Source organism: Sabethes cyaneus, chromosome 1 (genome assembly GCF_943734655.1).
Source record: "Sabethes cyaneus chromosome 1, idSabCyanKW18_F2, whole genome shotgun sequence".
Taxonomy (NCBI): domain Eukaryota; kingdom Metazoa; phylum Arthropoda; class Insecta; order Diptera; family Culicidae; genus Sabethes; species Sabethes cyaneus.
The window spans coordinates 130,721,293-130,735,886 of record NC_071353.1 but is presented as its reverse complement, the minus strand read 5'-3'; the positions used below and the strand labels follow the sequence as shown (position 1 = coordinate 130,735,886).

General features: G+C 43.8%; 1 protein-coding gene across 1 annotated transcript; it reads right to left on the bottom strand.

The window, feature by feature from the left end:
- Positions 1 to 3,150: 3,150 nt before the first annotated feature.
- LOC128738826 (protein cramped) lies at positions 3,151 to 14,387 on the bottom strand. Its single transcript, XM_053834239.1, has 6 exons — positions 14,149 to 14,387; positions 5,547 to 7,128; positions 4,653 to 5,486; positions 4,486 to 4,593; positions 3,749 to 4,411; positions 3,151 to 3,681 (listed from the first exon to the last, which is right to left on the bottom strand). The coding sequence occupies exons 2-6, from the start codon at positions 7,122 to 7,124 to the stop codon at positions 3,577 to 3,579; spliced, it is 3,288 nt and encodes a 1,095-aa protein (XP_053690214.1). The 5' UTR covers positions 7,125 to 7,128; positions 14,149 to 14,387; the 3' UTR covers positions 3,151 to 3,576.
- Between the last annotated feature and the right edge of the window lie 207 nt (positions 14,388 to 14,594).

Sequence of the window (14,594 nt, the reverse complement as noted above, 5' to 3'; positions counted from 1 at the left end):
GAAGGATTATCAATTAAAACGCGGTATATAGTTGGCTAAAGTCGATATCGGAGTGAGGTTATATTCGCCGTAAAAGAAGAAACTTATTTTCGAGTCATGCAAAAATCGGACTACGAAAAACCTTCTACAATAAGTGCTCGCCGCTAGGTTTCGCATATACTATATTTATTGGCAGTTATTTAAAAGCTATTTTAAACTGTTTGCATTAGAGTGGTCTTAATGTTTTGTCCGACGCTGTAGCACTGTAGACACTGATGAACAAAATACTTCCAATTCACTCAATTGTGGGCTTACTTACTAACATAGTAAGACTACGTAGCTTAATCCCTTCATCTAATTCGGTCCATGACAGCTTGTCTCCAATTTCACGGGCACCCAGTGCTAGCCAGATCTCGCTCCACCTGATCTTGGCATTTGGCTCGCTGCGCCCCTCTTCGTCCTGTTCCTTCGAGATTCGATGCAAAACCTGTTTTTGCAAAAAAGTTGTCCCGCATTCCAGCAATATGGCCTGCCCAACGTTTCTGTCCAGCTTTAACCACTTTTTGAATACTGGGTTAGCCGTAATAACGAGTTCGTGGTTTATTCTTCGCCTCCATACACCGTCTTGCACACCCCTAAAGATGGTTCTTGGCACTCGCCGTTCGAAAACTCCGAGAGTACGCTGGTCCTCTTCTAGTAGTGTCCATGTTTCATGCCCGTAGAGGCATGTACAATGTGCACTTTGTACGGTGGCTCAGATTGTACGACCGCAAGTGTTTGTGAAGTCCGTAGTAGGCAAGACTTCCGCGGGTAATACACCTTTAAATCTCACGACTGGTATTGTTGTCCTCTGTTGCGAGTGCACCAAATTGCATACCTGTATCCACATTCTGACATCTGCTGGCACTCCTCTTCAAACCATTCGTTACGTCGATTTGGTGCCACACGACCTAAGACGTTCTCCAATACACTGTTAATGGCTGTTTTCCCGGCATCCCAACAGTCCTCAAGAGGGGATTACTGGCCTTCAATTCCTTGGACACCGTATACTCTCCGCCAAATGTCGCTCGACCTTGACCGTTTTGCTCGCCGCGCCCCTGGATTTGAAGCAAACACCATTTTTGAAAGGTAGTTATCCGGCATTCTAGCGACATACACGGCCCATCGTATACGTCCAGCTTTAATAACCTTTTGAATACTGGGTTCGCAATAGAGCTGTGCGACGTCATGATTCATCCTCTGTTATCCTGTACGCCACCAAAGATCGTTCTTAGCACTAGTCTTTCAAAAATTCCGGGCACTCACAGGTCCTCCACGCGCGTTGTCCACGTTTCATGGCCGTAGACCTACCGGTCTTATAAGCATCTTGTACAGGGTACACTTTGAACAGGGGCTTAGTTTATTGAGCAATTGCTCGTGAAGCCCATAGTAAGCATGACATCCGCTGATAATACCCTAAGTGGTTAAATGAAATAAAATAATTTATGTAGGGTAAGGAATCACTTAGTCAGGGGTCGCCTATTTTAATCAGTTAAAAATAAATAAGCTTAAAATGCAAAGCTAAGCTTTGGGTTATAAACGTCTTTATTACTTGACCTTTCTTTATCAACAGACTTCGCAGCCGGTTATTAGAGTACAGGACAATTACGGGGCTAGTGCAACAATGCTACTGACTCTAACAGCACCGCCCAACCCAAATATATTGAGAAATAAATTAATGTTCCATAAGTTGTCCCGTTCTTTTTTTTGTCGGAAGATTTGACCATTTCGACCATTATTTTGATCTATTGTGCCCCGTTCTTAATAATCGAAAAACCAAACCGTGTAACAAAAAGTACTTGAGTGTATTAAACTTGCACGACAAACCTCGGTGATGATGGGAACGACACGCTGTTTACTCTTTTGAAGCATGGTTGGTACAATTCCATCCATCTACAGAGACTATAGATTAGAGAGGCGACAAGGCACTCAAAATCCGCTAAATTTTGAATCAAAACGGAGAGTACCGTCACAAATAAAGGTAACTCTCCGTTGTGATTCAAAATGCAAAACCCCTACATTTGAGGTCGCCTCTGTAATCTATAGTCTCTGTGCATCCATCCTTAGGAATTTAAATGGCTGAAATTGCCAAATCGACCTTCGATCCGCTAAATATGGTACTAGCTAGTAATTGACTAGGACAGAAGACGCAATAGATCTAGGCGTTGCTTCAATTAGTTCCTGACCCATGTAAGTGTCAATCGAATATGACCCCGTCAAATGTTTTTCCGTCATAACGCTAAGCGTTTTCTGAGAGTCTATGGTAAAAGTTCCATGTTCCTTTTTCGGTCTATCTGGCCCGTTAGAGTGATTCCTAGCGAGGTCCTTTTGCAGGCTGGCTAAGGTAGATGAGTTTTCAATTCGTTCGCACATTTGCCTCCAGCTGTTCCTACGTGATTTTCTAATCTCCCTGGTACTCAGTTAGGGACTTCCTGTATTGTTCCCGAGAACTTTGCCCTGTTGAACAGTTTTTTCGAGGATTTTCTTAGTACTTCTAGGGATTTGTTCCACCAAGCCGCGTCTTTATTAGTTGACCTCGTCTTTAGTAGACCTATTTCCTCGTAGGCAGTCAACAATTTATTTGGGTTTCGACGCATTTATTTGTAACCCAATGCTACTAGTCACATTTTTAGTCTGACGTAAATTCGTCAAGGACGTCAAGGTCGTCTGCGAAGGCTAGGAATTGACTACTTTTGCCGAACTTCGTTCCTCTCGTTTCGAAGCCCGATCGCCAGATCCTACCTGTTATCGTTTGATGGGCACTCTTAGGGTCACTTCCGTCCATCTACTTCGGCGCTGACGCAGCTCTAATATAATTGTCATTTGCAATAGACGGGAGGCTCATTCCCATCCGAGCCGAATATTTTCCGTACATCTTCTCAAGGGGCTCATGGCTGAGTTATATTCTGTGGTCATTGGTGGTTATATTTGAAGCAGCTCTTTCTTTCTTATTGGAATTTCATTGGTAAACAAAGTGAGCCTGACATTTCAAGTAAGTGAGGGAATAGGACAGAATAAATGAGATAAACAGTTTACAGCACTGTATTCGTGTAATGTTATAAAAGGGTAAACGATATATTTCCGTTACGTACGATTTTTTTTGTTTCAGTTGTTGAGTAATATCATAAAAGTTTTTAAAGCCAGAAAAAAACATACTCCAATATCTGGATCAGTAATTTAACAGTAATAAATAGTTTGTTTTTAACCAAATTAACACATCAGAAGAAAAAACACTGACCTAATTCACTGCATTTCGTATGAGCTACGAGCTAATATTTAAATTTATGGGTACGTCTGTGAAGACTGCTAGAGAATAGCATAGCAAAATAACAGAAATGTGTCCAGTTTCTTCAACAAACGAATACAGTTGCAAACAACATTTCCTTGTTGGCATCAAAATGTTACAAATTATGCCATAACCGATGGAGGATAGTTGTGTTGATAACTTTAATATGTTTTACATTCAGAAGAGTAAACTTTGATCCGTTTCGTAAAGCTTTTGTGGTGTATATTGTGTGTTGGATTCGAAGCAAAATCCCTGTAGTACTTTTTAGTGTTTTAAACAGAATCTTGCTCCTGTTGAGCCCTCAATTCTGCTGCGATGTCCTCGAAGCGAGCGATATAATCCACGCTAGATTCGCTGATAATACTGATGTTCATTTGCTAGTGTGAAAGAAGAATTGTTACTTGTAGTAGACGTACTACTGCAAAGAACTCTAAGGAAACTTACATCAGAATCTCTTTTTCGCGTTACGGTTTCACTCTCATACACCGCATCCAGATGACCGAGAAAACTGCTGAGCGAAATATCGTTCATGTCCGTTTCGATCAGCTTTTCGTCGGTAGATTCGCGAAGAATTCGAGTCGCCGAAATTGAGGAGAGGTTACTGTTTTCATCATCTTCTACAGAGCTGCCTCGAGCGGAATCCGTTCCACTCATCAGCTCGGCAATCAGCGTCGAAGAGGTAGATGGCAGCGACACATCGAACAAACTGAGACAGCTGTTATCGTCGCTGAGGTTGACAGTGCTTTTTCCCGTATTCGAATTCGACCCGTTGTTGCTGAAGCTGTTGATTTTGTCTTCCAGTAGCTTCGTAAGCTGGTCGTCTTCGTTCGGCGGAGGAGTAATACTGCGTTCCTTAGCGGGGGCAGTCACCACATTGGCACTTTTATTGCTGCCGGCAGCTTTTGGGTTGGCGGAGGATGAAACCGGTGCTGGTGCCGGTTTGGAAAGGCTGGCGTAGTTGTTATTGTTATTCCGCCCGGCAGGGACAGCAGGCGAATGAAAACCATTGGGTGGGAGCATCAACCGTTGCGAAGGCACCAATTGTCGGTTAACGCGCATTCGCCACCAGCGGGATTGCTTGTAGCGCATGTGCTGTGGAGGCAGGGCCTATCGGGAAGGACATGAATATTAGAATTATTTACATTTGCTATGATACGAGGGATTTCAGTAACTAGACTTACGTTGCTATTGGGCATGAGACCGACGTTACTGCTGCGAACTGGTATCATGGGCTGCTTGAACAGTATATTGTCGTTCAAGGTGGAAGCACTGATGATTGGATCGACGTTCTGTAGGTGATAACGAAACAGAATGACGTGCTACCTAAACCTTCCAAGACGGTACCTACCTTAATTCTCCTGTCGCAAACGTGTCCACAGGGACATCGCCGTTTGCCAGTCTTTTCATTTAGGTTGGCAATTTGTAGCAATTGCTTCAGTCGTTCACTTAGATTAATCTCATCGTAGACTACGGGTTTAACTGTCTCAACGGGGCCGTTTGCGTGTCCATCGGATGACGATGCCTCTTTTTTGTCGTTAACCGCCGAAGCATCGCAGGACTCGGCTTTGGCTGTCGCATCCACTACTTCCGCTGCTGCTTCAGTTTTTTCTTCCTTTGGTTTAACCCAGCAGTATTCCAGATATAATTTATTCTCTTCCCCAAACATGATGTATAAATCTCCAACAGTTAAATCTCCTACGGTTTGAAGCGTCCAACCTTCCCGTATTTTCTGAATTGTTTCCTCCGATATCAAAGGGCGAAAGTGCATATGATTTATGCCAGCTTTCGAATCCTTTCGTTTGCCACATCTAGGCTCTTTTCGCTTAACCGTTGTTTTAATTATTTCTTCTGGCACAACAGTCGATGATTCTGGTCCGACTTCTTCCGATTTTAACAGCTTCGGTTGCTCCGTTTCCGATACGATACCATCGTTCGAATTTTCCAATCTAGTCGATGATTCGATGGTGTCATTTTCAAACTTAATCTTACTCAAACCCGACAATTTAGTCGAATCGTTAGATTCCGGACTTTTTAAATCCGAATCGTCACAGGCAATATCCGTTGGTGTGACAAGCACTAGACAAGGTTTAGTCAATGGTTGACATTCGCCGTCGCTATTCTCGTTGTCCTTATGTTGCAACTGATCGACCGAATCACTGGAGGCATTCGGAGATTTGAAAATCTGCAATCATCAATTTAAGTCCTGTATCAATAATCCTCAACTTAAACGGACAACACTTACCTCAGAAAAATTACCAACGGTACTGCTCTCTCCCACCTTCTCCTCTTTGATATCCTTCAGATCCGATTTGGCTTTCTTCCCGTCCGGACTGTGCTTTTCCGAACCACTGTCATGACGTTGCCGTTTCGAATTTGCCCCCATTCGTTCCTTAAAGTGATGCAACTTCTCCGCACAGAGCGCTTCGCCACGTACTTTCGCTCCGATCCGTTGTTCGTACGAATTCAAGCAAATACTGTAACTGCTGAGAAACTCGGTCAGATTGATCATCGGCCGATGAATTACTGCGTCTTTGGACGGTGTGATGCACAGGATTTTAGCGCTTTCCCCTTGCTCACGCTCTTCGTTAATCTTTGTACAAAGTTCCAACTCATTCAGAGCCTTTTGTCGGGATATTTTCGAGGTGATATTACCACTGGTAGCTTTCAGATGACAGATTCGCTCCGATAGACGGACATCCTGGTGTCGCCACTTCTGCTGCAGCAAATGCAGTAATATCGAGAGTCTTTTCTGCAGCGTTGCAGACGTTCTCACACGTGGGTTTTGCGCCAGCGATTGGACCCGTCCCCAAGCACTGACAGTACTGGGCTTTAGGATAACATCTATCCTAGGTGGCAGTTTGATTTCCTCCTGCCATTCTTCCAGCTGATTGAGTTTCCTCAATGCTCGGCAGGAAGGTGTTTTAATACGAATATTCCTTCCCTTTTCGCGAACCATGGTCGCCCCTTTATACACCAAATCCTTAAGCTTGTGGAAATACTTTTTGTTCTGAAATGGAACCTTCTTTCTCATTTCGCCGTAATTGATAAGACCATACAGCTCTTGTGCCTCCTTCTTAACATCGTCAGAGAAATGCAAATATTTGGCCACCTTTTGATTGAATTGATAGTACAAATGACGCACATCTTTTACCTTAAATGCGTTCTCACTGTTACTGTCCTTTCGGCGTTTCTTTGTGTTTAAATAATTTACAATGCCTTCAAAGTCTTTCCCATATTCATTAAGCGCCTCGAAGAACAGGTTTTTATCCTGATTACTCCACACCATTCGAGCCTGCTTCTGCTGGTTGGGTGTTTTGGCTTGCCCAGTCCCACCGGATGATCCAGCTTTTCCACTGCTACTGGCACCTGCACCGTCTTTTCTATCCTGTGGCGGCGGAGTGGTTCCACGGATGGAATCCATCCGCATCTTGTGAATAACTCGAGCACTTGTTCGCAATGCATGTCCACATTCTGCATCGCCACTGGGGTAGAATGTAGTAACCGATCCGAGCAGTTCCTCGGTTGGGATCTGCTGCAGGTTGATGTCGTTTAATTTGTGCGAAATGGCTTTCGAAGTTGTCGAACTGACGACTGTGGCCGATACTGATTTATGGCTTGTGGCCCCTCCTGTTGCTGACGTTGTTGAGACGTCGGCGTTCGATGGACCACAAGTGCTGTCGTCTTTGGATGAACTTCTACTTAACTCGGCAATAGATGCTCCACCCCCCGGTGGAGGAGGCTTCACGGATTCTGCCGCTTTAGATTCGGTTTTTGTGCTCGGGTCATTGATGTTGGTGCCATTGCCAATGTTTACTTCCATAGCACTGGAAATATAAATATCAAATGAAGTGAGAAATCAGTTTATATGGCATGTTAATGAAGCAATAAAACAAAAACGGCTGCTAATTAACGTCCAGTTTAATCGAGGGTAACTTAAAGAAGAAATATGAAACATTTTATCATAGGAAAAGGAAAGCAAATTACGTTGCGTGTTTCGAGTCTGGTTGTAGATCGCAATCGGAATAGTGATGTGGTAGGGCTGCTATTTCACAATATTACCCTTCTAGCGTCAAGGTGGTCAAAAATTCCGATTGTGCAAAGCATCCATTTGATTGACGGCATGTTTGCATCGATTGCTTTGAGCCTCCAGTTACAGCTCTTCAAACGATTCGTACCCATTCGTAGACTCCAAATTGAACGAACTCGGCTCAAAAGTTTGTCTGAGCAGGTTTCCACGGTTATTTATTTGCTGTGTGTGCTCTATGAGTGATTTCCAGGCTTCTGGCCTCAAGGGGCCAGATGCTGGTAAACGCGCTTTTAAAGTCGATCATCATAACGGTGCATCAAAGAGTTCCTCCTTGTTTCTATTTGGACCGTCTTAATAGCATCCACCGTAGACTTTCTTGTCCAAACCCCTAACAGCATGTTCGACAGGAAATGTTCACCTTCCGTGTACCTCGTCAATCTGTTAAAGATAATTCTCTATATGACCCAATATGACGCCGGATCCCTTCATTCCTGAATTCGGCAATAGCATGAGATTTTGTATCTTCCACCTGTCCTGGAAGCTACCGTCTTCTAAGTATTTCTGCGGCACTGTCCTGAACATGTCCGGAAGCACTTGTATCACTGCTTTTAAGGCCACGTTAGGAATTCCATCCGGACCGGGCGCCTTCTTGGTCGTCAGCCATCTAGCCACTGCTAATAGTTCATCGTTAGAGACTTGTAAAGCGTCAGCTTCCTTTCTTTCTTGTCTGCACCGTACAGTGTTGGTGGTCGAATCGTAGAGTCGTGCATCGGGAAAAGCCCCTCCACGATAGCCTTCAGTTTATCCAGGCGCAACCTAACCTTCTGACTGTCACAGGTTCTTTAACTTTTGCCATCACAATGCAGTACGCGTTACCCCAGGGGTTGCCTCAGCACAGTTCCTCTAAGCAATTACGTTAACTCAGCTTTAAGCATTTCAATACAGCCCTGGCCACCGCGCTCTTCCCGAACTGATGCAGTTCTGGCTTTTTGGACGCGTCTTCTGACTCTGAGACAAGCAGTTGTTCTTTGTCTCATTCCACCAATAAGCTGGCGCCGCTCGTTTCTCGGCTTCTGTTTTCTGGGCATGGCAGCATCACATAACCTCATTAACGTATTCGTCAATTGGTTCGCATTCAAGATCGTTCCTCCGTTCACCGGGAGCGCCTCGATGAAAGATCCCTGTCAAAGCCCGTCGTCTCCCACTTCCGCTCGTCGGTTCTAAGTTGGTTATACCCTCCAAAGACCCTCCAAAGACCCTCCAATTTATGTTTAAGGCATCAGCGGTGGACTGCCAAACGTGACATCAATGATGGATTAGCGACCGTCTTTACGAAAATTTCTAACGGTACCTTCGTTAAATAATGCAACTTCCAGGGCCTCTAACAGACTGTATCCTGTGGCGTTAGTGCATCTGCTACCCTACTCCATAGTCTGAGTTTCTCGGCCATTCAGGCATACGCGCATAGCTGCATACGAAGATCCCGTTTCTTTGACAATCATAAAGCCTTCGTACGAACTGGAAACCACCTCCTCAATGAACGTGGAGCTTACCCATTTCGTGTACTGCAGCCATTGCTGCTTTATCAGCTGCCCAGTTACCGTTACCGTTACCGGGAGGAATTCGGTACGCCTCTCCAATTATTACAATGTCGCACAACACCTCCATAGTCGACTGTCACTAACAGTTGTTGTGCTGTGTCGCAATGATTGAGATTGATCTGGGTCACCTCCATCACTGCTGACCCGCCTTCGCCTTTTTATTCGCCAGACATTAAAAGCCTCCCGTCGCAAGGTCATCTCTCTTAGTTTTGCAGTGCATACACCTCGGTGGCTTTGCACAGTCGCTTGCAAAATGACCGTTCTCGCCGCATTTCTGACACAATATAGTTCTACCGGACCTTCACATGCGCGTTTGATATCCGAAGCACCAGCACTTGAAACAATGTTCCATGTGTTTTTTTTTTTGTTATAGAATGGAGAAAACCCTTCAAAAGGCTGACCTGTAGTGTGATGGCACTGTGTATCCCTCTATTCCCTGCCCTCCCGGAACTACCTTACTTCGGCAGGAGGGTGTGCCTTTGAACTACAATTTTACCTGTCGGGATGTGCACCGATTCAGGAATGACGACCTGCTTAACTTTTCTTCTGTATAGTCATTCTAAGGCTCTTATCTTTTTAAGGCATTGGCACTATCTTTCAGCACTAGCCCGCTATTCATCTCTCTAACTACGCTGCATCAGTGACGGAATTTCTTTAATCGTCATGCTTACCGCACTCCAGTTACCTTCGTCTCGGCAAATTTCACTAATAATGTTATCCAAGCTCAGCGCAGGTAATCCACTCCGAACCGCTCCAAATCTAGGGCAATCTAGGACCACGTATTCCGGCGTTTCTTCAGTGTCTACACACTCGGGGCAAAGCGGTGATGTTGCATGCCCAAATCGGTTCAAATATTGTCTGAAGCATCCATGTTCTGGCAGAAATTGCGTCAGGTAGAAATCCACCTCTCCATGCTTTCTTTTCAGACAAATAGACAGATCTGGAATGACCCTCTGGGTCCATTGTCTTTTATCAATTGGATTCCATTCTTGTTGCCACTTCGACATCGACTCAATTCTGGCGGTTTTTCGAATTTCACGGGACTCCTCGCTGGCTGGTAAACGGCTGGGTAACGCGTACCATCGGTGCCTTACGCACTGGGTATAAAATAGACCACACAGTGGTTCACAGCTTCTTACCCAGCAACTCCTAGCCCTACCTCTTGCTGTTGCTGACCAGCAGTATCTCCGTTTTGTAATGCGCAATTTGCAGCTTTGCTCCCTGCGTCAAGTTTTCGAGCATATCGATTGCCTCAAATACCACGACGGTTTTTCGCATAAAACCCACAGTCTTCACACATTTGGGAAGCTTTAGCATTAGTAACCCATCGTATTATGCATTCCATAGTGTTGGACCAAGAATTGATCCTTGCGGAACTCCTGCCCGGGCTACATTTTGCTCATCTCATACAGCATACAGAGACAGAGCAATCTGCTTCTCACAACGACCAGGAACATTAGTTTTCTGTTCAACCGTTTGCTCTCCCTCCGAATGCCTGAATACCGTTTTTTCTTATCACCACTCATCTTACGCAGAGGGAGCACAACTACAAGCAGAGCTAATCTTTACTTCGCACACTGGAGACTAAATATTATTTGCTCCGTATCCCAAAGAGAATATGGGACAGGCAATTATATGTACTGAAACGATATGCTCGGTGACCTTGAGAGCAGGCACTCGGTCGTGCTCCGGCAGAAAAGAAAGATGAAACAAAACTGACGCTCACTCGGGGACAGAGCAAAGCAGAAAAGTACTACAAAAGCAAAATTTCGTCGCTAGTCGGAGAAGGTAACATACATCCGATAGCGAGAGAGCAATTCGACTCGCCTTCTGCGCTTTGCCAGTAAAACACCGAGAATTGCGAAAAATTTCAGAGCACGACAGAAGCCTGCTCCTGCCGTAAGCTCGTCTCAAAACCAGTACTCGATTTTGGAAATAGCTGCTCAAAATACTATCACAGGTAGTCTGAAACGCTCGTTCTGTGTAGAGATTCTGCGATAGCTGGGAATTCCCAGAGGGAAAAATCAGACAAGTGGTACACATTATTAAATTCACAAAAAATAGCATAAACAGGATCATTTCTACCGTAGTCCGTCCGTCTGAAATTCAGTGTTAAGAACTCTCTGGATCTTAGGAATACAACTGGCACGTTCATAGCGGTGAAGCGGGCGGTGAATCGACGTTTCCGAGCAATAGTTTGGCCGCAAATAAAGCTCTGGCTGACTTGCGACGACGCTGTAAGGTCTCCATTCCGAATAAACGACCGCGATCATCATACGGTGGCAGGCCTGTTGGGTCATTCCACGGAAGCAATCTTAAACCAAATCTTACGAACCGAGATTGGATAGCCTCAATTCGATTTATCCAGTAGCTTGCATAAGGGCTCCATACTACTGATCCTGTTTCCAAAATTGAACGAACAAGTGCGTAATATAGCGATCGCAGACAGTAGGGGTCTCGGAAACCACTGGCGGCGCTTTTAATGAAACCTAAGTTCCTGTGAGCTTTGGCAATGATGCTCGAATAATGGTTTCTGGTATCAACACAAAAGCTTATGTCTTCCATCTGTCCGGAAAAATACTTTCATTCTGATATTTGTGCCTCACCATTCTGAATATATCCGGGGGGCAATATTGATGATTCCGTCCGGACCGGACGTTCTGTTGACCTTTGGCTCTGTTGGCACTGCTAAAAGCTCTTCGTTGGATACAAGAGTACCATCGACCTCTTCTTCATTGTACGGTGTGGGCGGCCAGACCGTCGTTGGTGGATGCTCTGGAAAAAGTCCCCCAACAATAACTTTTAGCTTGTCCTGGCACATCTCAGGAAGCGTGGTCGAATCTTTTATTTTCGCTATCACCACTCGATAAAGGGTTCGTCCCAAGTATTGGTTGACATCAATAAAGCTCCTCCTAAAAGCTCCTTAAAACTAGCCGATCTGCTCCGCTTGCTTCCCCGCTTCAGCGCAGTCCTAGCAATTCTGTCTTCGTCTGTACTTGCCCTCGGAATGAGCCTCTTGGTTCTAGTTCTAGTTCGTATTTCTTCGCCAAAGAGATGCTATTCAAGACTTTTCTTTGGGCTGCGATTAAGCGCTAGCTGCACCGTGTGCGATGATCATCACTGTAATTTACCGCTCCATGCGAACAGGTTCTCCTCTCCTTCTTCTTGCTGTTTTGCTTGCTGTGATGTTTGTACGTCCATGCTATTAGGTCCCAATCCAACCCACGTTCTGCACTTGCAGGATGATAGTCTCTTTTAAGATCCCATGGTTATCTCACAACCACCAACCCCGGTGCTGGTGACGAGCTTTGAACGTACTTAGAGGCCTGCCAAGGTTTTGACGGAACGGTGACAGCCGTACTGACTCCGCTAGTTGTTTCAAGGAGTCAGCTCCCTTTACTCAGGAAGCAAAACAGCACGACTGTTAGCCCTATTTCGCAGAGCCCGTTCCATTAAGCCATGTTCTGTCCATAGAGGTGTGCCGTTATCGGTATTCCATAACTAAAATCTTACTGGTGTCGATCCTAATGTGCCATTCGGCACTCCTGTTCGGGTTAAACCAAAGTACTTAAAGCGAAACAGCTTGCTTTGACAGAAAATCAATGGAAAAACGGTCAAACTTCCGCAAAACCTTAAAAATCCGAAGGAATTGTGTTTGGGCCTTAAGAGTTGGCTAGTTGCGCTGATAAGCGTCTCTCTGGTTGCGATATCTGCTCGTCGTCTCCCGTTTTAGACCCATTCTAACGTTGCGGGACACTATCCTTGCTACGCAATTCAGTTTCGCGTAGAAAATTAGATCTAGCTTAGTTATCTATTGTGCAATTTATCCAATCTATCAATCTAAATTGGTGAAACAGGAACCAATTCACACAGGATACTGGGATGTTAGGAGGCACACCGTTCCTTGTACAAGGGCGTGGAATCTGCAATGTTGAATTCCAGGGACTTGACAAAGTCCATCTCGGATTCGTGCATCCATCTCGAAAATGAGAGTGGCTACCAATAAACTAGTCTAGTTTAATTGAGAAACTTAAAGTAAGTACAAATATAAAACGGCTTGTCACAGGAAAACAAATTGCTGCTCCAGAAGTGCCATAACTACTACGCCATACCTAGTTGGTATCAGAAAGCTGGAGTAAGTAACCGTAAAAATACAGTCCACACAAATTAAAAAGCGAGCAATGTGACATGTATCATAAGTTAAGCACTATACCTAGTGACTAAATTTTTTAAATATAGTTTTATTGTATGCAACAAAAAGTCACTATTTAAATTATTGGTCCAAAAGAAATTTCTGCTAATGTCAGCAATAAATAAAATGCAAGTCGTAATACGCAGAAAGTGACTACATACTTAACATTAAAGCACAGCACTTCGAAATCATACCACACCAATTTAAAAATAAATAGGAGACAATAATCACAGATTATTAAGCTTATATCTAGATATATTCTGAGTATTTAATTAAGCATAAGCATAGGATACCGCTATTCTAAGTATTTAATTTCAGAAAAATATTTATGACTAAAAGAACAGAACATCAAAAATGGCCGTCGTGGCCCCGATATATTCTGGATGAATTTCTTCTAAAAAATTCTCAGCAAAAATTAATTCTTCTAGTACCTATAGTTCTAATGAAAACCATCGAACGAAATATATTCCCAAAATGTATAAACTTTCAACCAGTTTATGTAACAATTACCAGATGTAGTGTGATCTAGAAGACATCGCCTTGGATAAAAAAAGCTGGTCAAATTGGTATGACGTAGTATCGATATGTTAAACCTGGCCATAGAGAAATTCCGCTTAATTATTTTCCTAGCCATAGATTAAATAGCGAATAAATGTATTCCAAAACTTTTAATTATTTTGAAACATCTTCATTTCTATTTCGATTCCCATTTATTAATTAGGAGACAGTGATCACATATTCGAACGCTAACGTAGGAATTTTCCTATAGTAATATTTTAAGCTCACTGTAACGCGAAATTTACCTTCAACTTAAAAAATACATTAAATTCACTCTGCAGATACACAATTTAACTTTTTTACTACCCAAAACCAAATATTGAGACAGTAATAGAACTTTTAAAAACTGAAATTTACGACCTCAATTTTTCACAAAAATGGCGGTGCGCTCTCTTTGCGCGACAATCTTTCCTCTATTCCAACCGAACCGAACGATGATTTTGAAATCAAAATTTTCGATACTCACTGAATGGCAAAGCTGGAATTTGCACTCCGAATTTGCTGGCCGTTCGCGTTCCCTCACAGCAAACACCGGAACTTCACTCTAAAACTGTAACGTTTGAAAATGATGATCACTTTGCGGACACTCCTATTTCCGAACGAACCGCAGAACGAAAATATAATCGCAATTGCAATCAACATTCAACCAGAGCGCGGGTACAACTTATTGCTCGCCTTCTTTGCTTTTCTGTTGCACAGTACATAAACATGCCACACTTGTCGGACTGCAAACGGTGAACTGAAAAGTGACTGAACACTGAAGTTCGTGAACTTTTTGTTTGTTTCTTTGGTTTCTTTTTCACGCATCAACGATGGGAATTTGGGTTTTTGTTTTGATTTTCTCATTTTGACAGTGACGTTAGAAATGAACGCGCGCGCGGGGACGTAGGATGAACTGGACGAACTTCAATG